The sequence below is a fragment of the Anser cygnoides genome, chromosome 6 (assembly GCF_040182565.1).
Source record: "Anser cygnoides isolate HZ-2024a breed goose chromosome 6, Taihu_goose_T2T_genome, whole genome shotgun sequence".
In the NCBI taxonomy this organism is placed as follows: Eukaryota; Metazoa; Chordata; class Aves; order Anseriformes; family Anatidae; genus Anser; species Anser cygnoides.
In genome coordinates this window covers 34,966,110-34,990,578 of record NC_089878.1, presented here as the reverse complement: position 1 = coordinate 34,990,578, position 24,469 = coordinate 34,966,110, and the positions used below count along the sequence as shown (strand labels likewise).

Sequence of the window (24,469 nt, the reverse complement as noted above, 5' to 3'; positions counted from 1 at the left end):
AGGCAGTCAGCTGTCTGCTGCATGCTGAAGTGGAAAGTAGCAGCGTGAAGGAAGCAGTCACTGCAAATGTTTCCATCTGTGGGCTCTCTACCAGCTGGAGTTTGACTGAAACCAGTCTAAATATGCGAGAGTTAAAGCACTTAGTACTTAATCTCCCCCACTGATCTTCTTTCCAATACAGCTGCACAACACGTGTGGGTTTTATTCCAAGTTCCAGCGCTCATACATTTTTTTTCTGTTACGTGACTGCAACACATCTGACTCTAGCTGCCTGCCATCTTACAGATGTCTCCTTATAATGTCAAAGCTGAACAACAATTAGGGACATGAAGCAGGAAAGAAAACATTCCCCAAAATAACCAGAACTAAGTGAGGAGTGTCCTCTGCTAACATCAGAATCAGTTAACAAACATTTGGGAATTGAGGTATGTTGAACAGCAACACAGAACCTTTTTTTTTAATTATTTTTTAACTATTTTAACCTAAGATGAAGTAGGCCAAGAAAATGTCCATAGGATGGAGTGGCTGGTGAGCCACTCACCAGATTCAGCTACCTCACCCCACAGAAAGAGTGCTGTAAGGCTGTTTCAGAAGCACAGCTAGCAACCTGCTGCAGAAAACCATCACATTTAGTCACGATGCACTAAGATCCCTCATTCCAGCTCTCAAAAAGATCTGCAGCTGCATATCCAAAACCAAGTCACAAGCCTTCTCCCAGCTTGCAGTTCTTGCTTCAGCTTGACATCTTGATTAATGCTATTGATTACTATTGGTGTGTGTCATTAATCAGAATAGGAAAAAAGGGGAAAAAGACAAGCCCAAGGTGATAGTCACAGCTTTCTGTACTATTCTAACTTTCAATTACTCAGTTGTGTGACTAGATTAAAAAAAAGTCCAAAACATACAAACTTGGAAAAAGGTAGGGGTTGTAGCCAAGAAAGCAGTTGCTTCCCTCCAGTGTAGTTTTAAAAAGTATGAAGCAATTGTCTTACAAATGGATATTTCTATAACATAAAGAGCTCATCTTCCTAGTCTTCATTTTCTACCTTTTTTTTCCCCCCTATTCATTTTACTACCAAATACAATCTGTGCTCCCCTCTTAGACTCTTCTATTAGGCCTGGATGGCTCCACTGAAACCTCTCAATGTTCCCAGCAGAAGCTGACAAGAGATGACCTTTCGCTCAAGCTCACCAGGGAGAACAAAAACCGAATTGGACAGAAACAGAACAGATGCAACTGAAATAAACTGACAGTTTAGCATAAGAAATTTCACTTTGTAGACATATTGCATGTCTTTTTTGATATATCAGCTCATAACCTCCCAGGCATTTTATTACAGCACCTATCAAGTGCCCGGGCTGCACGCCCCAGTCCCTGACGACAAAAGTTACGTCTCTTACACAGTCCTGGCACCTCTCAGGAGGTCGCTGCAGCACCCACCAGCTGCTCTCCGCTGCAGCAACTCCAGCCCAGCCATCGGAGCGATGCGAACTGAAGTGATGCAGGTGCCTGGCCTGAAGTTTCCTGCTTGATCGCTTGTTCCATATGCGAGCGTTTCTTAAGCAGCGCAAGCTCTTTGCGTTTGAACTTAAATCTTGACAGACAACGCTCCGTAAGGCCATGTTAGCACAACACAGCTTTTAGTTTTGAAAGAAATAATGTACTACGCAAGTACATACTGTATGTCAGTGTCTCACCGTGCAATTCCCAAATCTTCCTTTTGTGCTTGAAATTTCTAGGAAACTGAGAATGCCTAACTAGTGCAGTGGCAGACCTGCCTCCTGAAATGAAGCCTGATATTACGCCTTTTTAAATCCAACACAGATTTAAACAAACCAAACCCAGAAGATGGTTACTTGCCTGTTCCGATCACCAGGACGTGGGTAGGTGGGACGGCTCACGTGATGGCTGGCTTCTCAAGAGGTGGGCCAGCACCAGCAGCAGAATTGCCAGGCCACAACAGGCCACACAGATGCCATTTCAGGAACAGGCAGCTCGTGGGCTCCCCATTTAAGCACAAAACAATCATAAGTCCAAATCACACAAGAAAAAAGTTTATTGAAAAATAAAGTTCTCCCTAGTTTTTTTCTACAACAGTGAAAACAAAGCATTTTTCTATGCCATTAAAGTACAGACATTTACTTTTCTAAAAAAAAAAAATAATAAAATAATCCCATCCTACTGAACCCCAGTAACTTGACAGTATGCGAACCACTGTGTTCTGTTCTTTTGGAATCGAACTGCTTGAACATAATATAGTGGAACACAACCATTTAAATACAACAAGGAATCAAGATTTTAGGAGAGAATTCAAACCGAACACGTGGTACCAGCCAGCTCACGGACACCTAAAAACTCTCACTGATTCCAAATCACTGTCTGAAAAAAGCAGCTTTGTATTTTTACAGATTTCAGTAGGTTTTTGTTTTGTTTGTTTTCTCCCATTTATGGTGCTACAGGGATTAGTCAGAATTTTACAGCCTTTGCCCATGGAGAGACTCCTCCAGGGGATGAATCAGACCAGAGCCCAGAGAGCTGCCCCACGTTACCCTCCAGAGGCTGACCCTGCAGTGGCCAGCCGAGCAAGCTGCAGGAGACAAACCTCTCTAAGCTCAAATTAGCTTTGCGAATATTCCCCTATTTTTGTCATTTCTCTCTCTTAGAATCTTCAGGGTAACCCTTCTCAAAATATTTACCCTTTTTTTCCTTTGGTAAAACTGCCATTTCCTCCTCCTCTGCTGTACTTCTTTGTGAAAACCAAATAAAACCAGGGCTTCTTAAAAATGGTTTTCACTGTCATTGTATCGCTACAGCCTTGTTAATGACTGTAACGAATTAGTTGTGGGCATAGCCCTGTTAAAATGAACTGCCTTCAGACCGCAGTTGATTAGATTAACTCGATTTATCGTGTACCTGTGTGATACTTCGAACTCCTTTGCAGCTGCTGGGATCGAGGCAGGCTGTGCCACCCGAGGGCTGGCTGGCACCTCAGCACACTGTGATCCAGGCATCTTTTCCTGGTACAGGGAGGCAGCAGTGCATTTTACCCCTGCTGAGAAACGTGGAGACAGCAGGGTCCATGATGCATCGGTTCTGCAAGCCCTTGTGCACCGTGAGGGATGCTGTTCCCATGCAAAACCTGCCTTCAATAAAGGGACACGGCGTCTCAGTGCAAGATGCCCGCCCCAGTGCCCAGCAGAGAAAGGTGCTTCTGATTTGGTTACAGCTGATCACATTTTAAGCGCTGTGTGTGTGGGACGTGGGGTTATGACTCATTTTATCAATACTTCGAGGACCTGATTTATTTACCCTTTTAATAAGCAGGTGGCTTAGTGCTGTTGCGAGGCCTGCTGAATCTAAACGTACTACTGGTTTTCATGAGGTGAATACGTGAAGGATTACTCCCATGAGAGCAAGATGCTTCGACAATGATTGCACTTTGTTTTTCCCTGGAAAAAGACCACGAACAACGCCTCAAATCTGAGGTTCAGCCTCTGGTATTTTCAACACATTCCTACAGTAAACATTTCACACTCGATACACAGAGCTTGCTGTTTACATGTTCCATTTAAATATAGTATCTGGAAGTTACAAACTAACTTTAAAAAAACTATAGAGCTGTTTAAAAATCTGAAGACAAGATCTAAGTCACTGCCCATAAAACAGTAGGTTTTGATGTTACACTTACAGCAGTATTAAAGCACATGTAAAGGAAACCATATCTGTCCCAGGCCTTTTCAGCCTGAAGAGAAACATACATCTGTCAGTGCATCGTTCTCCTTGACTTTACAGTGGCCCCTAAAACGATGGGATCAACGGAGAACTACAAATGGAAATCACAAGTCAAAAGCTGAAGGCATAGCAGCCGTAGGGCAAACATCACAAAGGAATAGCCATGCCAAAAAAGTTAGCACCCCTGGAAAAAAAAGACTGTAAAACTGGAAATGGATAACTAATACTCTTTAAAAACAGCAACAACAAAAAAACAGCCCCCACTGCCCCCAGCACTTCAAAACGTAGACTGGACAGACAGTCAGCCAAGTTCTGAAGTGACACTCCTGAACAAGTAACGCCAACCCAGCCGGCGATGGCAGGTGCCACAGCAGAGGCAGAGCCGGTTGCTGATAATGCGTGCAGCGTAACCTGCGAGCGTCTGGTCTCTGTGCTGTAGGACAGAGTGCTTTATTAAAAAGGGAGAGCTGCATTTTTTTAATTTGCAGAGAAATTAAAGGAGGAGTTCTACTATCACTGAAGCCAGTGGGAGTCATGAAGTTAATTAGACTTGGATGAGATTGCACCCAGCCTGATTCATCCCCTTTAATTTATTTTCCTAGGAGCAAAATCTGGTCCTGAAATGTACCTTGAGCAAAATATATACTTAGGAAAGCAATTTGAATTTTGTTTATGTTGAGAGCTGCAAACTTGCAAATCATCTTTGTAACGCAGAGGGGCCACTTGCTTTTCAGAGGGGAGAGTATCTTTCATTCAAAGGGTAAACCAAGGACATCGAGTAGGATTTAAAGGACAGCAACAGTGTGACCAGGTAAGGAGAGAAGATGTACCTAACAACCTCATTTGCAGCTGACAGAAACTTTGAACAAGGCTGAATGTTGCCAGTAAGCACGTTTTGAGATCTGGTACAAGTGTTTGGGAGCGGAGCTGGACGGGGAACACGCAGAATCCTGGCTCTGTCCACAAACAGACCCATTCTGCCGAGACCTGGGCAGCAGCTCTTAGGCAAAATGCCTTTCTGACAGCAAAGCAGTAGCATTAAAAGGAAAATCATCTGCAGTAAGATGCGCAGCCAGAAGGAGCTCCCTCTCCACTGAGACTCATAAATTCAGGTATCATAAAGGACTGTAGGGGCACCTGGCTCACCCTGTGCATTTCCACCTACAGACATCCTTATCGGAAAAACCAAGCTCCTCGCAAACTTGAACGCAGATCTTAGCTCTTCCTGTTGATCAAATCAGATATGACTACTAGGTATTTTCTGTTAGCATTGTCTCCCTGGGGAATATAACGGCTTTAGTCTGCTCTCCGGCCATTAGACAGACATCCCATCCTAGCAGGAGCACGCCTGGCAAATTACAGGTATTCAGTAACGGGTATTTTGCTTTCAGAACCAACTTTTTGCAAGAATCATTAATATGTTACAGTTTCTTTTATCTTACTAACCCTTACCTTGTATTTTTTTAGAACAAATTTCCCTGCTATGTAAAAACATTCAAAATTCATCCTGCTAACAGGTATATGCTCATCAAGCACCACTTTTACCTGCAATTAGTGTTCCACTATACTTGTTCAGACAGCGTCCACATTCAAAACACCCATCCAAACCTCAAAGTTAAAAAAAAAAGGCACATAAACATTAAATATTTGTAGGAGAAACAATCTGATATAAACAAACACAGAGCTGCAACTATAAAGTACAAAAAGAAACCAAGAAACTAAGCAAAAAATGCAAAAAGCAACTCTATTTATACATGTGCAAATCAACTTGCATATATGAAATAAATGAGGTTTATATTGGCATTTTTAAACAGTGTGTATTTACCAACTTCACCTTTCAAAGGCAAGCCATAATTTTATGTTAATTTTAATAAATATGTAAATGCGTCTCAAGTTTTCTAATCTCGTAGGAACAAGATCTTTTGAAAAAACTAGGTCACATACAAAAATACAAAATTTTAAAACAAAGAATGTCTTGATATGAGAGATATGTTTAAAAGCTTGTAAAATGTTTTTCTATGCAACTTTTGACATTTTTTCCCATCGATCACTGGTCAACATATTCAAACGCAAGTCATGCAAAAACCTGATTTTGGAGTAAAGGAAGCTGTAAGCTCGGCTCTTGGACTGAAGCCAGTAGCACAGCCCCAGCTCTAATACCCTTAAGTGCAATACTCGGACTACATCTTTAGCCTTTAGTTAGGAAGGGAAATAGTTCTGGAATGCGGACAGAAGGCTGACCTCTATCCTGAAACGTGGATTTTTTTAATTTTTAATTTTTTTTTTTTTTTTTTTTTTTTTTTTACACATTTTACTAAATCATTCAAACTTTTAAATAGTCCCATGTGGATTTGCCGAGTGCCTGTCTGTGGGTGGATTGCCTTATGGACCAATGCACAAACAAACGCTGCTCGGGGACGGGGCAGTGCAGTATCAGCACTTCAAAGTTTATCCACTTACAGTTCTTGTATGACGTTTTCCTTTTACAGAAATCTAGACTGAAGCTGTATCTCATAAAGTAATATTTCTTCTGAAAATAGAGGTCCAGCTACTACGTTCAAAATGAATAATATGGGCCTATGAAATTACAAGCCTCGATTCTTTTTTCTTTAGGATTAAGGACTCATTCCCTATAGGTTTCAGTGGAAATAGGATCAGACCCAACTGATCCTCAAGCCAGTTCAGAGACTTTGTCCCTGGCTGAAATGCAAGCGGCATTGGTGTTTGCTGTTTCATTTTTGCCAGTATGCAGTTATTCAGTTCAGTAGATTAGAAAGAAATAGTGCTACAGCATGTAAAAAAACAACAACAACAAAAAACAGAGCTTATAATAGACTCTCCCTGCTGTGGTAAATGCAGACTTACCATTGAGCAAAGCACCAGACCAGAAAATCTTATAACAACAAAACCTTCCCCATCTATAAAAGTTTAGAGGCAAAATAAAAAGCAGAATGCCACGTGGGCCATACAGCAGTGGGCATCAAGCACATCGGTATTTACAGCAAGGAATTACACTACAGCCAGAACTACGCGGTTTGCATTCGTAAGTGCACACACACACATCTTTGTTTCTGATGTGATTCTGTGATATGTCCTTCTGAATTAAATGCCTGCCTGAAGAACCTCGGGCTGAACTAAAAGACCAATTCAGCTGTCGCCTGGACTTTCAGCACCAGGTAGAAGCATGGACTTCCTTTGATACGCAGGATTTTCCAGTTGCACAAATATGCACAGTTATTTGGGGAATATTTTATATAAATACAAAGTGAACTGTTGCACCTGCTCAGAGGCATTTCTAATCCTCCTCCCCCAGCTTTGCGAGGGCATTAAAACAACTGCAGGCTACATTTGTGCTGACTGCAGCAAGTGCTGGGATATGCTAGCAGTTAGAGTTTTCAGACTAGTTTGTGTTTGTTTTCTTTTCATACAAAATGTTTGCCTCCCCTTAAAGGACCCCATTGCTCTGGGTTTGGAAAACTACCCTAAAATACAGCAGATTTTATCATCCTCACAACCCAGTCAGGGGTACTGCTGCTGCTCAGCATCTCCCACGGATGCTTTGTGGATGCTCAGCAAGCTCAGGATTTAGGTCCTCCGTAGTCCACAGCAGTGTTAGGGGTGGTACAGCGTGACACCCTCAGGAGTGCTGAGGCAGGAAACAAACTTGAGAAAGCTAACACTGCTTGCAGATTGAAACCTTCAGTTGGTACGTCTCTGTTCTCTGAAGAATTTATCCAAGCTTACATGGCGTTTCCCTTGATTGGTCTTTGGTAGGTGAGGAGATACATGAATGCTCACACAGACAATGAATGCCAGTTACAAGAAAAATCTGACCAGATATATCCAGAAAAGGAAAAATTAAGGTTTCTATGCTTTTCATTAGTGCTTTTCACGATTACCTGCTAATATTAACCTTTATGAAAAGACCATCATGCTGATTTGATTTTTTCCAATATGATGAGAGCACATCCGAATTTTGAACATGCAGACTATGGCTGCTTTCGAAACATACTGCAGAGTTGTTTCTCACTAACCTTAGCGTGTCACTTCCTGACTACAAATGGTGCTGTCAGGCATGCCACCTTCTGCTGAAAATAACAAAAAATCACCTCTATGAAAAGAAGATTTAACCCACTGCTTCAAATCAAGTTTGATTTTAATTCAAACTCTTGAATTGTTTTTTTCTCATTTTGTAACTGGTGTGCCTGTTAAAAAACAAAAGACCAAAAAAGCAGAAGAAGAAAACCTTCCCCTCTAAAGAGAAAAATGATCAAAGAACCCCTAAGATTGATCAGTACTTTTCTTACCAGTTGTTTATCTTCTCTTGTTCTTCAGAAGAAGTTTCTGTTTAAAAACCTAGCTAGTTATGACAACATTTTACATTTCTACCATACAATAATTATAGTTAGCTTAGTTTAACCTTTCTATGTCATTCAGCAACACTTTAACTACTGGAAGGCGCAGCAAACTGAGGCTCTAACGATAATATTGCTCCAAAGATGCTGAATACTTTTTGCTTCACACAGTATTTCTAGTAGACAGACTACAACAGAAGCGTGGGCAAATTCCAAGGGTCACTCTCTAAAAGGGACCAGTAAACTGGGACGAGTCCATTCATAACACGGCAGCACGTTCTTGTAGCTGTTCCACACCGAGGAACGCCACCACGCTAGCCAGTTGTCGCGTCACCGAGGTGTGTCACGCTCTGGCAACTGCCTGTTTGCTCACTCGTGATGCTTGCTGTTCAGACTGCTATGGTGCAGCAGCCGTGGTGCAGACAATACCTTGTCGAATACAACGTTAAAAACAAACAAACAAACAAAAAACCAAAGAACTGGGCCCAGATAACCCAACAACAGGTACAGAGCTATCTTGTGATTCCAAATTCTTGTGAATTAAGCCACTTTATAGCCATTCGAGATAAAGCAGGACCCAAAACAGTGCACCTAATAATAAATTGTAGTCCTCCCTCCCCTGCACCCACCCCCAAGCACACTTTTTTTTCAATTTTCTACTGGAATGATGTTGACATCCTTTAGCTAACCATGGTCGGGGATGTTCTAACTCATTAAAAAAAATAGAAAACACGTCACCCAAAGAACCAAAAAGGAAGTTTGATGGGTGTGGGAATTTTCTACAAACTATTCTGTGCAGTCATCTTCAAATCACTGTAGAACACGAAACTCATTTCTCTTCGCAAACAGATGAAGCAATTTGAAGAGTTACACTGCAAATGTTCTTATAAGAAAAAAAAGATCAGTTAGCTGTTTGTTATGAATCCTTCCTCTCTTAGTAGATAATTCTGCCCAGCAATGATAGCTCTGCCTGCAGCCAAAAACCTGGACAAAAGTGCAGGAAGTAATAAGTAGCTCCTCTCAAAACTACTTACATTTTGTCCTCAACTCAAAAGCAGCTCTTCTGCTGCTATAGGCAGTCTTTACAAAGCGCTACCTGTCCCTTAATATAGTCCCTGCACGGGCAGATTCTTCTATGGGTTGGGTGGGATCCAGCACAGCTGAACAGTAAGAGGTCACCTTGGAAAACGCAGTGCTTCCTTCTGCCATCAAAGGAGGGGACCAGAATATCATTCACAGACTCGATGGTGAGACACTCGATGTTATGCCTAAAAAGTGAAGCACATGATCAAAGTCGGTGGACTTTATGGGAGTTCAGTACTAAACTCACTAAAAATAAAGTAAAATACTCTATTACAGACTAAATCAAGTACCTTTAGAACTGTGTTTTTTCAGATACTACTCATTACAGCCAAAGCTGTGGAACTTTGCACCTGCTCAGCCAGGGCTGCAGTGTGCCCCAGGTTTTACAAGTCCCTTGAAACACAATCACATTTTTAGCATCCGTGATACTGCAGCACAAGCACCTTTGCTTAATGCAGGCAACCCAATGTCGAAGGGCACTGTACTGAGCGTGCAGGTAGGAGGTGGAGAGAGGAAGGCAAAGACGTAAATTTTTGGCTCTGTGCTTGTCTCGGGGCTGTACTCCTCACTGCAAAAACACACGCTAGGTGAAACAGCTCGCAGCACAGCAGTAACTTCTGCCATCCATCCACTGCTGTGAAGGACTGACTGCTGACCTCACAAGTTGCTGCTGCCAAAACCAACAGCGCTTCTCCCCCCACCTGCCCTTCTCACAGAACTCGTACACCAAGCATCGTATGTGGCAAAAAAAACAGCAACACAGAGACCAAATAACATATTTGTACTTTAAGTACTTACTTAAGCAGAGCTTTGTCCTTGTTAAGATGCTGGAAGAAGGAAGGCTCACAGATGAGCTGGCTTTCCTGACAAACTTGCTTACAGGATTTTCCAGGTTCAGCGATTTTCACTTGAAGGGCACTTAACGGGGGCCACATCACCTGCCCGTGACAGAAGTCCTGCAGTGACAGACAGTATCTTGTTATGATGCATCCAGTCCCTTGGTAGCAATTTCCCCACTAGTGAAATAAGTGATTATTATTCCAAACACTCATTTTGCAGTTCATCTTCATTGTACTAAAATCACTAAGAAACGTAACAAAAAGAATTTTTAGCATGAGGGAATTACCACCTCTGATTACTTGCTGAAATGGGGTAGGGTGGAGTCATGCTTCCCAAAGAAGCTTCTTTACACCTGTACCTTGCTCGATTAATCATAAGCAACTGTAGATCCTCACTTTAATTTCACAAATCCAACCCATTTTGGCTCTCTCAGTAATACCACGAGGAAGTTGCAGAGGCCAGATACCCCGCAGGTGGGAAATGCCTCAAGTGGCCCACGTGGTGACTGCTCTGGAAAGGGTCAGGGGACTCACAGCACTGAGTAAGCTGAACTCATAGAGACTGAAAATTTCTATAAAGCAGCCAGGGTTCAAAGAGTTCGTTTGCTCTTCTGGGTGGAAGTGCTGGTCGAGGTGCTGGTCGAGGTGCTCTCCCAGCAATGAGAGAAGCTGGCTGGCAGTAACATGTGTAGTCAAGCGTCACGTGCAGCAGAAGAGGGAAGGAAGAAACAGTACCTAAACACACCTGCCAGCAAAAACTAGTACAAGTTTTTACAGTCTTGACATTTAAAGTGTGGAAAAGTAAAGATAAAAAATTAATCACTGGCCTATTGTAACATTCCTTTATACTCAGCCATCACTTTAGCGTTTGGCAGCTATCATCAAAAGGACATTGAAAGGTTTGGGCCCATTCCATCAGGGTTTGCTTTCTCCTGACAAAACTAGGAACAGGTCCCAGACTGCAACCCAAGGCTCAGAAAGTTCACAGTAAGTGAACCACTAGGTTGTACAGCTGCGTTATCTGCACAATAGCACTTTGATGAAGCAAAGTAGTATGATACGTGTGTATACCATCTAAATATAAGTGTCAGTTTATGCTTCAGGCATAAATTGAGAAGCAGAAGATCAGAGAAAACACTGATTTTTCATAAAGTCACACTGCAAATGAATTAATTCTTTAGTCATACACATTTTCATTATTAGGTGTCATTGATCTGTTTGGTTTAGTGCATTCTATAGCAAAGGAATAAACTTCCATATTTGAAAAAAACCAACGAGTAATTTGAGAGGGTACTTGTGGCAGAATAATATTAACAGCATCTACAGAAAGCAGGTTCACAACAGATGGTCAATGGTATTTTTTAATGAAGCTGCTCATGAAGGTTGCTTTGTTATTTGGACTTCGGTGCTCTGCTTAGTCTGCACTTCTATAAATCAACATTTAAATATTAGATGCAGGAGGAATCTATCTGGGTTCCAAATCCAACCCAACACTGTAACACTGGATGGGATTGCCAGCTATTGTGGGCAGAAGACAAAGTTAGTCAGACAGGGAAATCACCTGTGAGGCTTCACCATTTGCTGTGGACTTCAGTTTTTAATATTTCTTAGCAAAAACGCCAAGCCTCGCATTTCTGGTCCGTAGCTCGGTGGGAAGGCTTCCCCAGCACACGCTGCCTGTAAGCACATCTCAGGACATGGCCTCCGCATGCAGCAGCACACACACGGCCGTGCTGCACTTCGCTATCACTGTCCGGTTTCCTTATCAACCACTGCAGGCAACCTAAGTCTGGTAACCACCCCAGTCTATCTTGCCCTGGGATCCTACACACATAAGGGTTAAATTAAGAAAAGATGCTATGCAAAACCAGAAGTTAAGGTTCACCACAGGCTGGGTTTATACGCGTTCCACCTATAACCACAATTTTAAGGTGAGGCACTTAGCCCACTTAATAAGTTGCTGCTGACGAAGAAGGATGCTGTTCTGTCTGCCTTCAACCCCAAACTCTTTAAAACAAAGTCTTAACTATTTTTTGCTTCATCTGACATGGCAGGCACAGTGCTAAGTACATACAGCTAGTAATGGTACTTGAGCATCCTGGTGGCTGTGAAATAATAACAGTTTTTGACAGTTAGTCAAAGCAACGAACAAAATGATACTGCTGTATTTATTTCTGAGGGCCTTGCAGTAAAGGCCAGGGCTTAGTCCTCAGGAGAAGTGTAGAGGGGAAAGAAACAGTTTTGCCCCAAAGATACTCTCTCTAAATTGACTCTGTCTTCATTGTATGGAGCTCCATTTCTTCCTTAGTGACCAAAAATCTCATTTACAGCTAACTCCGAAGAATCAACAGCAGCAGAGGTATTTCTACAGGCTATGGCATCAGCACAGCAGCAAAAAGCATCGAAGTGTTTATTGGCAGGAAGTTGGAAGTAGCCACGTTATGTTAACTGAACTTCTGATCTGAAGCCATGTTATTCTTTACTACTGCCTGTAACACTATCATCTTCAGAAATAAAGGTACAGGAGCCCATCCGGTGCTTTTGAAAGACACTCTGGAAATTAATTGATATAATAGAGATATAGGTTATTCTTATCACTCTCCTGCAGCAGCCGGGACAAAAGGGAAAAGTTGGCATTGGCAACAGATCTGGTTTTGGCAGGAGACCAAGCAAACACACCACAAAATTATCTCTATATTTATGTGACGCTTCATGATCCAGAGGTATTTTTGTGTGTACACACCAACAATGCCAGCTGTAAAAGCGGCCACATACATGCTGAAAAATTACTTTGCCTGTCCGCTTCAATACAATACCAGAAGAAGGAAGGTTCTTTGTATAAATGTGTATATACAGTTATATAATAATTTAAAAAGCTCCTGTAAATCCTGAAATACAAACAAGTATATCCATTTTTTGCAATGGCATATGGCAAGTCAGACATTCATGGACGAATCAGAACCCAGTGCCAAATCGAAACGCAGAATGAATATTTTAGTAGCCAGCACTCTGTCTTAATTGCTCGACATCCTCTGCATACATGAAAAATCCCAGTGGTGTGGTGCCTGGTAGGAGCTTTACAAGCCAAGTCCACAGAAGTGAATGTCCCCATACCAGCAGACCTCCAGTGGAACCTCAGCTGAGCAAGCAACTGCCCAGCCAAAGACTGCACAGTTAAGTTCATTTCTACTTGACAGCAGCAGCTTTCAAGAAGCTTTAGGACTGAGGAGGTCTTCCCTTTCCAACATCAAGATTTGCCCACAATAGAAGTACAGAAGTTCATACCTGTCTTTCAATAAATGCGTTCATCCTCTGAAGCATTCCCTCACACGTAAATTCGTAGGGCAAATAGGGGTCAATCTGTTGAAACAGTGTGTTAAGGTTAGAGATTTTTTGTTCAAATCGACTTCGTGCGGCACTGTGGTAGCAGCTTGTATTCCAAATACTACATTATAGAAGCAAAAAGAAATGAAACTATACTCCTTAACAAACCACAATTGTACAGTGTCATCAGCAGCTTGAGCTGATTTTTGCTCCGTTGTAATGGCTATAAAGTTGCTCAGTGACTATCTTTAAGGAGATGTCAAATGCTGGAACTTCAGGGTTTATTGCAAAGTAATAGATATAAAACTACCCTGAGATCCTTCTGGATACACTAGAGCTCCTGTTTTAACTAATTTTCAGCTCTAGAGCTGAAGTGAAAAACCAAAACATTGAGACAAAAAAGAATGTGATATCTTTGAACATGCTGTCAACATTTTTTCAAACTTTTTTTCTTTTGAAAGTGCCCTGATTAGAATCCCATGCTGCAAGTACGTAGGCACTTCAGTGGCAGTTATGTTATTGCTACAAAATCAGTCAAAATAGTTAAGCATGTACTTGGACAGCCTGCACTGCTCTAAGAATCAACAAGGAAACCTTACTGAATGCACAGAAAATATGTACTGCTTTACAAAATACATACAAAATTCATATTTCTTTCCAAATTCACTTTTTTTTTTTTTTGTAAAAACCCGACTTATCTAGTACAAAATCATGATAACCAGATACCATAGGGTTGGAATGACAACATTTTTTTCCCCAATAAGCTACAAAGCGCAGCACCTTAATTAGACTAACATTACGAAGCAGTCTACGTATGTTCCATGATACACTCTCAGGTGTTGATTACAAACCGAGAATATATTTCTCACCTTTTGATTCAAAATTGATTTCACAGCCCTCTCAACTTCAGAAAGATCATTGATGTCCACAGTCCAGACATGGGGCTTCCCAATGTAAACTTCCGCATAGGGATGCTGAGATGTTAACTGAAAAGAAGAAATGACATTGGTAAAAATTACATATCCTGCCCTCTCTCCCTTCACCACTTAACAGATAAGATGTGCTAGACTAACCCAAGGGTTCTGCTAGAACTGAGCAGTCAACTTCATTCCTTCTGAGTTATCTTTCAGATTTTTTTGTGGCCTGTGACCGCCTCCCAGAGCTGTCATTCCTGTCCTGTCCCACCTTCAGACTGTACCCTTGCTCCATCTCCCCAAATTTCAAGCAATTGCAAGCTTCCATGAGTAGCAGCGTATAAACGACCATTTCTATCGCTTCGGATGAGCTCTGACTCTCGCTGCTGCTACTGCAAGCGTGATCTGACCTCAATAAGTGTTAACTGCCTTTTGTTCACCCCTTTGTCAGAAAACAATTTCAATACATAGTCAGGTAGGTAACTGACAAAAGCGCTATCAGAGATTGCTTGTTGGATACTTCAGAACGAGCAGGACGGCACTGAGTAAATTTTGTGACAGGTTCATGGAAGTAAAATGAACACACAAGTGAACACGCTGAAGGGAAGTAAAAGCTGCAGAAGAGAGGGGAATGTTTCACACTGGCCTCAGAAGAAAACTATTTTTATAATAAACACAAAGAGAAAACTGCAGGATAGATTAGTCATAGACAATTTTGTACACCTGCCTCTTTATGCACGATGCTAAAAAAAATACACCATACTTGCTCTCTTGCTTTAGTGACTGCAAGAAACTAAATTTTCAAATTTGCCCATTGCATTTAGTTTGTGGACAAAAGAAACCAGTCTTACAATCATACACGGGATCACAAGAAACATCTCTATTGTGCCTTTAAAAATATGAATACAGACAGCATTGTAAATTCCACAAAGCTTTCGGCATTAGGCTTCAGACCACCCTTTCTCTACCACCTCGGCCAGACCTGACCTGGACAACGAACAGCTGCGCTTCTCGGGCCAGTCACTGCTCACGTACCGAGAACAGCCAGCAACAGGTTCTATTGCACAAGTTATTCTGCACCTACTCTCTCAGAAAGTATTATTTCTTAATACTGAAGTGATTTAATGAGCTGAGGCGTAATGTTTCGTGTTTTCAGGAGATTTTTCTCCTGGCTATAGCAAAAGCCCCTAAGGGTTCTCATAAATGCATTTGGAATTTCTAACTGAAAGTCTCTTTTCTTCCTAAAAGCAGAAAATGATTTCTCTAGGGAAAGAAACCGCACCCACCAAAGACATTTCGACTAGATTTAGCATACAGCGTTTTATCTCCCCCTTTTTTGGCCCTTCCCAGCTTTCATACAGAGTTTTCACTAGCGGACCCCATCTCGGGAGTAGAAGGGAACCAGGCCACCTCCTGCCCCAGACCCACCAAATAAATCCTACCTGAACAAGAGACACAGTGACTCACAATGGTTCCCGCACTGTGCTAAATACAGACTTTATCTTCAAATTGGTCTATGAATAATCAATTAATTTGCAGAATTACACAAGCTTTTGTTTTCCTTTAATACCTAAAAACACTGGCAGAGGTATTGTATTGTAAGGACTTCCTTAATTCCTAGGAACCAGCACCAGGGTAAGAGGTGATAGGATCTAAAGGCAGCCGTGGAAACCAGTTCCAGCAAAGGCTGCGCTTATGATAGATCAGCTACGCACGTGAACGGAGCCACGTTTGTGATGAACGTTCATTATATTGTTTTGCACTAGAGCTGCCAACAGGGATTACTTTTCTGTGCGGTCAGGCGCACGGCATTTCTGTTTGAGCTGACAGAAGCCAGCAGGATTTAGCACGGCGCTCCCTGCGCTAGGATTCCTGCTGGGCTGGTTGGGTCCTGATGATTTACTGGGGCTGGCTGGTTCCAGTGTCTGGGCACACAACAACTGGAAAAAGAGACACACCGCTGAGCAACTCAGGGAAGGAAAGCTTTGAAAGGTGCCAAGGAGAAAGAGAAGGTTTAAATGGACTTCTCCTTACTGCGATCTCCTTCGTTAGCAATGGGAACTGTGAGCAGGGGTCAGTTTGGACTCAGTGTCCTGTACCTGCTGAGTGTGTAATGAGATGAACGATAACCACAGCTCTGGCACACAAAATCGTAAGGAACCTATGTTCGTGGTTTTAAACGGGAAGCTGTCTTATGCTCATCAGATAGCTGGTGCTGCTAAGTGCACAGTATATATATATATATAAAGCCAAAGTGCAACTTCACCTGGGGAACACTGCTGTGCATGCTTCACATCACCCAAGTGTTACCACAGAGCTGTCCTTTAGACAAGCACAGAAAGGAAATACATACACACACTGTTGAAGAACGGCCACAAGTAAAAGTGTTCATGTCAGAAAGGGCTACGTGACTATTAAATATTTCTAAGTGTTGTAGGCTGAATTTTACCTACACCAAAGAAGAAAAATCTGATGCTGAACATCACTGCCAGCATGAGGGGCTGGCTTCCTTAGCACTGTTTTTCCCTTAACAGAGTCTTAACACCCTGGCTGTTTTGAAACCTTGAGGTTTGGTTTTCCTGTTCTCTTGAAGAGTCAGTTCTCCAAATTTATTCAGTGTTCAACTACAAACGCAGCGGGTTGTTAGCATTAATACCAGCGCTCAACAGTGCCTTGAGCAGATCTTTTCTGAAGGAAAAAAACACACATACAACAACCCAGAAATGCTATTTTATAATTTACTTAAACACCGATTCAATTCCTGAGAAGTATACAGTAATGTTTCCTCAGCTAAACAAAAAACTTTCAAATGATGCATCAGCATCACAGGACACAGAATCATAGAACCACCTAGGCTGGAAAAGTCCTTGCTCTAAGACCAAGCCCAACCATTAACCTAGCACTGCCAAGTCTACCACTGGGCCATGTCCCTAAGCACCACATCTACACCTCTTCCGAATGCCTCCAGAGATGGTGACCTGTTCAGGTCAGAAGATCAGGTGTCCTAATGAAATTCCTGTTTATGGTCTCTCAACAAACATTAGCAGAATGCACAGACACAGAGGTAAAGCTTTACAGTATGTGAATGAAAATTTTTGATTATGCTTTAAAAATAAGGACTGACAATCCCATCGTTGGCTAAGGAAAGTGACAGTTGTACACTTTTTGTGATGAATGGTGAACATGTACGTGACTTTTCCTATACTATGTATTAAAAAGAAATTCACAATAATTTTCCACAAAGAAATTACCAGTATTAACAAAGCTTACCTCTCGGAGTGTAGGCTTGCCTTTGAAAAATTCTGTGTTTTTGCTACTTTTTGGTGGATTAAATCTTAAATTCAGAAAAGCACATCCATTAGCAATAGCCTCTAAAGGAGCAGGCCCTTCATATGGAAATCCAAGACCAACAAAGAGCTGAAAAACAGAAAACATAGACCATCTTAATCTTTGTTCTTTACAAAAATCAAAAGCTAAGAACTAACATAAAAGAAACAATAACACATTCAAAATGTACAAGCCTAAAAAATGTAACATTAAGAAGAAAACTTGAGGGATCCAGTGGCTCACTCCTCATACCCAAGCAGTACTGGAATGTCTTGTCAAACATCTGACCAAAATCTTCTGTAATGAGCTGAAGCGTTTTCTCATGTGGCTGAGGCAACAACAGACCTTTTCATTTTTTTGTGGGGAAAAAAGTCCTTTGGTAGTTTGATCAGTGTTCACACGAAGCTGCTGGGCTCTCTGGCAGGTCCAGGTTTTACAGCACTAACCTCCCTGAACAGCTACACTACTGTCTTCCCCCTCTCCCCCACATCAGCCAACTTGCTGGCTTTGCCAGTACGACCATGCTCCTGCCAGACTGATTAAGTCTAATTAAAACGGTAGATGGCAGCAAACAGCAGCTGAAGACGCTGTAAGTAGTCAGCAAGGGCTTACATAGGCTTCGGTGGATTCAGTGCCCCCAAGGCAAATGGAAGGAGAAAAAATGCACTGCAAAGCTCTTCTTGTTGTCAGCTGAGATCACAGGCGCTCCTAAAAGGCAGTGTTTTTCCTCAACGCAAAGAAATGTAATATTTTGTCAGTGGCACAGCATTTATTAAGATCTTGACCCTGTTCTTGGCCTAGCATGATTAAACCCCCTGAATTAAATATTTTTATTTGGAAGTCTGCGGATAATGGGAGATGAAAAGCTCTGGTATCAGCAAGTTCTCAGCACTGCTGAATGACTTCACGTACATGCATGCACTTATATAGCTGCCCATTTTTTCAAAACAAAAGGGAATCTTCGTAACTATTAGAATCAAGTATTCATAACTTAGAACCATTCAAATTATACTATTCTACATTACGTTTTCTGCAACGCGGCAGTGAATCCGAGTAACAGGACATTCACAACCGAAGGCCCCTTCCAGGAGCCAGCCGCGGCATTGATGCACGTCGGGCTGGGCACAGGCACTGCAGCCTCACTCCTCTGACCCATGACAACAGTTCAAATTCCAAGTTGGCTGGCTAAAAAGAAAGTTAACACCTCTCACCTCGTTTGAGAACATGCAATTTTCACTGCACGGAACTGAATACTGGTCTTTCAGTTTCCAATTTTCAGGTTAAAAAAAAGTCACCCACTTGCAAAATGTTTCTCAGCTATATTGCTGAGAAATCTTGCAGGAAACTCTCCAGTGGCTGACAAAAACAGATCTGAAAGCCTAGCTCCACTAAAGCTAGATTATGTAAATTTGGGTTTTATATATGGCATAAGATATATTACCTTTCTGTCAGAAAAAAGAGTTACATACTGACTTTCACCTCAAGAGGCTTAATTTAAAGGAACTCCAGTTTCCTGAAAATAATGGATTACAGACATGAAACCATTTCATGCAATCTGCACACAGGATGTTATTATTGTCATTATCATTATCATTATTATTATTATTATTATTATTTTTTAACTACTCCCTAGTTCAAGCAGACAACCAGATGAGAACCAGCAATTAAAACCACCTGAAGCATCAATTCTCCCATGATCCTGTGTTTGCCTGTTATGTAGAGAAGGCTGGTTTGTTTGCTTCGTCTTCCACTTTTTTAATAAACTGCTGCTGTGCACTGCTGAACAGTTTTGTGTCTGACTGGTCCGTTTATTTAGGAGGAAGCTCCATGGGGAAAGAAACATGTTTTTATGTTTTGACAGCATAGAGCACACTGTCAACACTTAATCTATAATAAATAGCCTACCACCTGTTTCACATCCATTTTCAAACCTTACTTCTAAGCAGCACCACACCTTTGAAGAAATAAAGAAGGATGCTCCTCATGGCTAGGATGCTGGGTCTGTGTGTGCTGCCTGCTGGCCCCGAGTCCAAGGTTGCTGCTGCTCGCAGTCCCCAGCTCCTACTTGCAGCCCTCCAACGTCTTCTATTACTCTCCATCACATCACCTTCATAAGCTCAGCTGAGACCCCCAAACTGAATCTCCACCCTGCTCCTGAAAACTGGCCTTATTAAAGTTCCTTGGTAAGTATTGTTGTATGGGAAAAAGATCAAAACTGAGGACTATCTTAATTGCCCCAAGAAAGCCACATTCATTAGGATTCAAAAGGCAAGCATTAGAGAACTCAGATCCTTTCTATAGCTCATTGGCATGACACTCTAATTTGCTAATCCTTTGAATTATATGCAACTTGTTACTTCCCGAAAGGCTAAAACAATCCCTCAAGGTACTTCCTAAAGGTATGTAACAGAAATGCTGCAAGTCGCTAATTGAAAAAGAAGGAAAAAAAATACAGTAGAAACAACAAAGACTAAAAATGGACAACTGCTTTCAGCTACCAGCGAAATACCATCCATCCTCAGTACAGATAAGGCCGGGTGGAAGAGAAGGCTCCCTCCCCGAGAAATGGCAGATTAGGAACAGACTGCGTTTCCACTGTTTTGTGACATAAATGCCCTCTGCTGCCTCCACATAAGGATCCCTCTACATAAGGCTCCTGACCACAGCTTCCAGGGTGCTCTCTTACCAGGTGCTGCGCCTGATAACACAGCCTACAGAGGACAGGCACCTTCACCCTGCACCTGGAGGTCCGTAACGCAAAAATTCCAGTCCAGGTTGATAACGTAGCTGTGGGTACACGACATTCAGGAACAGCCCTGACCTTGCTTTATTAGCTGGAGCCAAATTACTAGGCAGAGTGGAATTCCTTTGTACTCCACTGGTAGGTTGGTTCTTGAAAGCATTTTATTCTGTGTGAGCGTTTTTCTGAACTTTAAAATGTTTTTGAAAGCCACGCTGTTATTATTAACACAGCGCTTTCAGTGGGCACATGCCACAGCAGGTGGTGTATGCTTATGCCACATAACAAGATGGTTGTCAGGAGGAGTTTATAAAAGTATATCTATGGGAGATAACAGCAGAAAAATACAGATGTAAAAAGATCATTAGCATCAGGGTGGTTTTGTCTTTTTGCCTTCTGTGTGTATGTTTTAAAACCACTTCCCTGTCTGCAAGGTCTGCTACCCAGCCGTACTGTAGGGCTGCATAAATCAAACCCAGGGTCTCACTTGCCCAAGTGAAATAAATAAAGCAGGTGTTGAAACCTTTCAGCAGGAGTACCTTGGTTTTCTTAAGAAAGGCTCCTGAGGAACCTTTTCTGCTGCCTTTCCAGTGAACTGAATCCCTGTTAGGAAATTTCAGGCTCTGGAGCTGGCCAGCAAGCACCACATCAGCCGAGGCGCCAATTGTCCGATTACAATGCTGGCATTCTCTTCATGGTGTAGTAGCTCAATGGAAACTTCCCTGACATGACATCCAACTTGACGAGCGCTTTACAACCACTCCCATGAAAAAGCAGATTTAAAAAAAAAAAAAAAATGTATTCTGTATTCTTTAGAACCAATGACTTTCAGTTGACACTAAGCAATTTATTCACGAAATTTACAGCAACAAATTGGACCATTATTAAAATGAGTACTTGAAGAAATAGTCTCTCATTTATGGGCAAAAGAATAAAATGAGGAATGGATGTTGCAACTGTATAGGCCTGAATAGCTCAATATTTAAGAGAAATATTTCATATTCCAGAGACTGAGTGCTATACTTCCATAAACAGGAGTGTTTATCTTTTCCTCTCCCCATTTTAATTTTAGTGCACTTCATTTAATTTATTCTGTTGGGCTGGCGGGTTTATCATCACTTTTGTATGCCTCCTTACTGAACTACTTTATATATTTTCTTCCGAACAACAGAAAGAGAAGGGCAACAAAGACTATTGTTAACTACCTTGATATATTTTCCTCAAGAATATAAAATGCTTTCTGAAAAAGTCGATCCTTTTGAGATTGAAACTCCTTTAGAATAGATTCACTAGTTAAACGTCTATGCAACTGTTTTTGTGAAGTGTGTGAAAGTAGAAAGTATATTACATCCTAAAAGGCAATATAAAAAAAAAGTAAAAGTTCATTTTCCTATTTAAGCTTATCCAACGTTGCAGCAGGAATTTTCCCAAACCGCCTCAACAGGGTACTGGTCCCGCTTTTATGAATCACCATTCAGAAAATGTAAAATTCATTTAATAGAAGAACCTGGATTCCCTCAAAAATTCACAGTGACTGGAAGCAGAAAGTTGCATCTGAAACTTTCTCTAAAGGAGGAGCGTTCTTCAATTCAGTACTGGTTCTTCCAAGCCAGCCTGGTCCAACTCCTCCAGCTGCCCACTTGGCTGGAAGTCAGCTAAGTTGGCAGGAAGGCTGCCAGCTTGCCTACCCTATTTTCCTCTGACATGATGAATGGCTCTCCACCTTCTCATCAGGAACTGTTGGCATCTCCACTTTTTGTCACGCACTGCACAGCTGAGCTAGCCATGATGAATCTCAAACAGCCCCCTCCTGCTTGAAAAGCATACTTATTCTGAAATACATTGCTTTGTAATGTACTCTAGAAGAAAACCACAGCTGCATGTTTTTGAGAATAACTGTGTCCTGTACCAACTACTTTAGGGACCAAATTTGGGGATTGCAAAGCTCCGATCAAGAATCATGACTGTTACCTATTGGTATTTTGCTGTCTAAGGGCAAAACGAGGCAGTGGAAAGTAAGTTGACAGGTGCAAGTTCCTTTAGCTGGGTGACTTGTTTAAAAGAACAGTAAGTTTTCAAAGAATTTTCCTCAATGTTAGGAGAAAAAAAAATCCAACAACACAACAATTGTATAGAAAATCATTAAAATGCCTGTAGGGCTCTGAAAACACTACAGCTTGGATCCACACTTCTCACAGAAATAATAGTTTGTGAAGAATAAGGAACTTGCTGAGCACAGGAGTGCTTCACTGTCACAAGCTAGTATCTTCCATTCAGTCTTGCAATCACTAGTCAAAGCATGGAGTAAAGCTAGTCTCATCACTTCCTGTCATAAAACCCTGTGTAAACTGCATAGCATGCATTAACTTCGATTTGTCCTAAATTGTCATTATGTTGCATCCTAGTGTACTCAAATATAACTAGTATTATGAACTGTTCTTTGTAAATTTGGACTTCAGCAACTAAATAAGAAGCTCATTAGCTTATTTTACTATTTTGGTGAACAGAGTGCAGTTTTTTCCAGAAAGAAGTCATTGTTTGTACTTGGGGTTATTACTATGTCAATATTCTACCCACGTTAGTACTATGATTAACACAGTGATTTCAGACTCCATGAAGGTGAAAGCTGTGTAATCTCAGTATTATCTATGATGAAAGTAAATGTTGACTTTTTAATCTGCAACATTATGTGTATCTGTATGCATCAAGTACATACACCCAGTGGTTGCCTTTAAAAAGTCATAATTTGCCAACAGCTGTCACGCAGAGATGTCAAATTACCATCATTTTCCCAAATATTTCAAAAAGGAGATCTCTACAGTTGTGTGGGAAGACTGGAGAAGTACTTGCTTTTTCTTTTCTTATTTAATAGATTCTTTCAGTAAAAGTGCACAGCAAGAAACCATCAGCAATGGAGAGTAAGTTCCATATATTTTTGCTAATTTTAAACACGACCCATTTATTTCAGCAACTGAAAGTTAAACGTTCTACTTAAAGGTAGTCTACTAAAGCATTTTAATGTTGTAAAGTGTTCCACAAAGATTATGGGAATGGCACTGAAAATCCAACAAAGCGTTCTGATTTCCTGGACAAAAAATTATTTATTTAAATTTATACACTGTCCTTTATCTTGAGCTCCCTTGACTACAGGGCCACAGGCAAAGCATACCACAAAAAGCACACACTTTTTTTTCTCTCTTTCTGTCTCTGCACAACTAGAACAGAGGAAGACAGAGGAAGGAACTGAATCAAGCATGAAGTGCTTGCCTTTTTTCTTTTCTGCCCTAGAGAGTAGGATTAGTCTAGGTTAAAGTCATTGGTAGGGCAGAGCAACCATTTCTATTGCATGTCTTTTGGATAATGCTTAACTTTCACATTACAGATCTAAAACTATACTCTCAGCTGATAATCTTGAGCTGAACACCACATTTAGGAAAATGAAAAATGCGTTTATCCATGTTTTTCAAGCTGGTTGTTAAGCATCTCTCTTAGACTGTAGGTTGTGGTCCCAATTTTCTAGGAACAGCTGTCAATCCACAAAACATGGACATGATGAAAAATGTATTCTTAGCATACAGAAGACAGTTAAATCTCCTTTTTATTGGTCATTTATTTTTCCAGTACTTTAAAATTAGGAGCGCAATCGTAGGAGGTGAGATGCATGTATTTCAGATACTGTCTATCTTTAGCTATTTTTGCCATTTCTCCTTCTTTACAAACTTACCTTGGTTTCTCTCAGCAGAAACTGCAAATCCCGCCCACTGAGTATACCATGGTTTTTTACGTAGCCAGGAATATACATTGTGCTTGTCCCATGAACAGTTCCATGGACTTCCATATAGGTGTGAATGACGTCCAGATAAGCCTTCTTATCCTGCAACAGCAACAATAAAATATTTTACACATTTCAAGCATAAGTCTTCAGTCAGAGCTGGTTTTGTCTCTTGGACCACAGAAGCTAGAAAGGGAAGAAGCTTCTTATTCTTATATTGTTTTTACATGATTCCTTACATGATGGTTCTTATATTTTTTTACATGGGTCCTACAATATCTGATATTTCATACATCATTAATTTTCTTTGTTACTAGTTTGGAAGAAAACTGCAGCTTTTTTGTTTCATAGTATATGTATAAATAAATATCAAGCTCCTATT

At 41.2% G+C, this 24,469-nt stretch overlaps 1 protein-coding gene across 5 annotated transcripts in view; it reads right to left on the bottom strand.

Moving 5' to 3' along the window:
- Positions 1-2,039: 2,039 nt before the first annotated feature.
- Positions 2,040-24,469, bottom strand: part of MGAT5 (alpha-1,6-mannosylglycoprotein 6-beta-N-acetylglucosaminyltransferase) — a 119,026-nt gene continuing 96,596 nt past the window's right edge. For all 5 annotated transcript variants that reach the window (XM_066999225.1, XM_066999227.1, XM_048062820.2 and 2 more), the window contains exons 12-17: positions 24,040-24,189; positions 17,519-17,665; positions 14,204-14,320; positions 13,296-13,370; positions 9,970-10,127; positions 2,040-9,356 (exon numbers count right to left, since the gene is read on the bottom strand). In XM_066999225.1, coding sequence (XP_066855326.1) covers positions 9,158-9,356; positions 9,970-10,127; positions 13,296-13,370; positions 14,204-14,320; positions 17,519-17,665; positions 24,040-24,189 — 846 coding nt within the window. In that variant the 3' untranslated portion in view covers positions 2,040-9,157. The remainder of the gene's footprint in view (positions 9,357-9,969; positions 10,128-13,295; positions 13,371-14,203; positions 14,321-17,518; positions 17,666-24,039; positions 24,190-24,469) is intronic.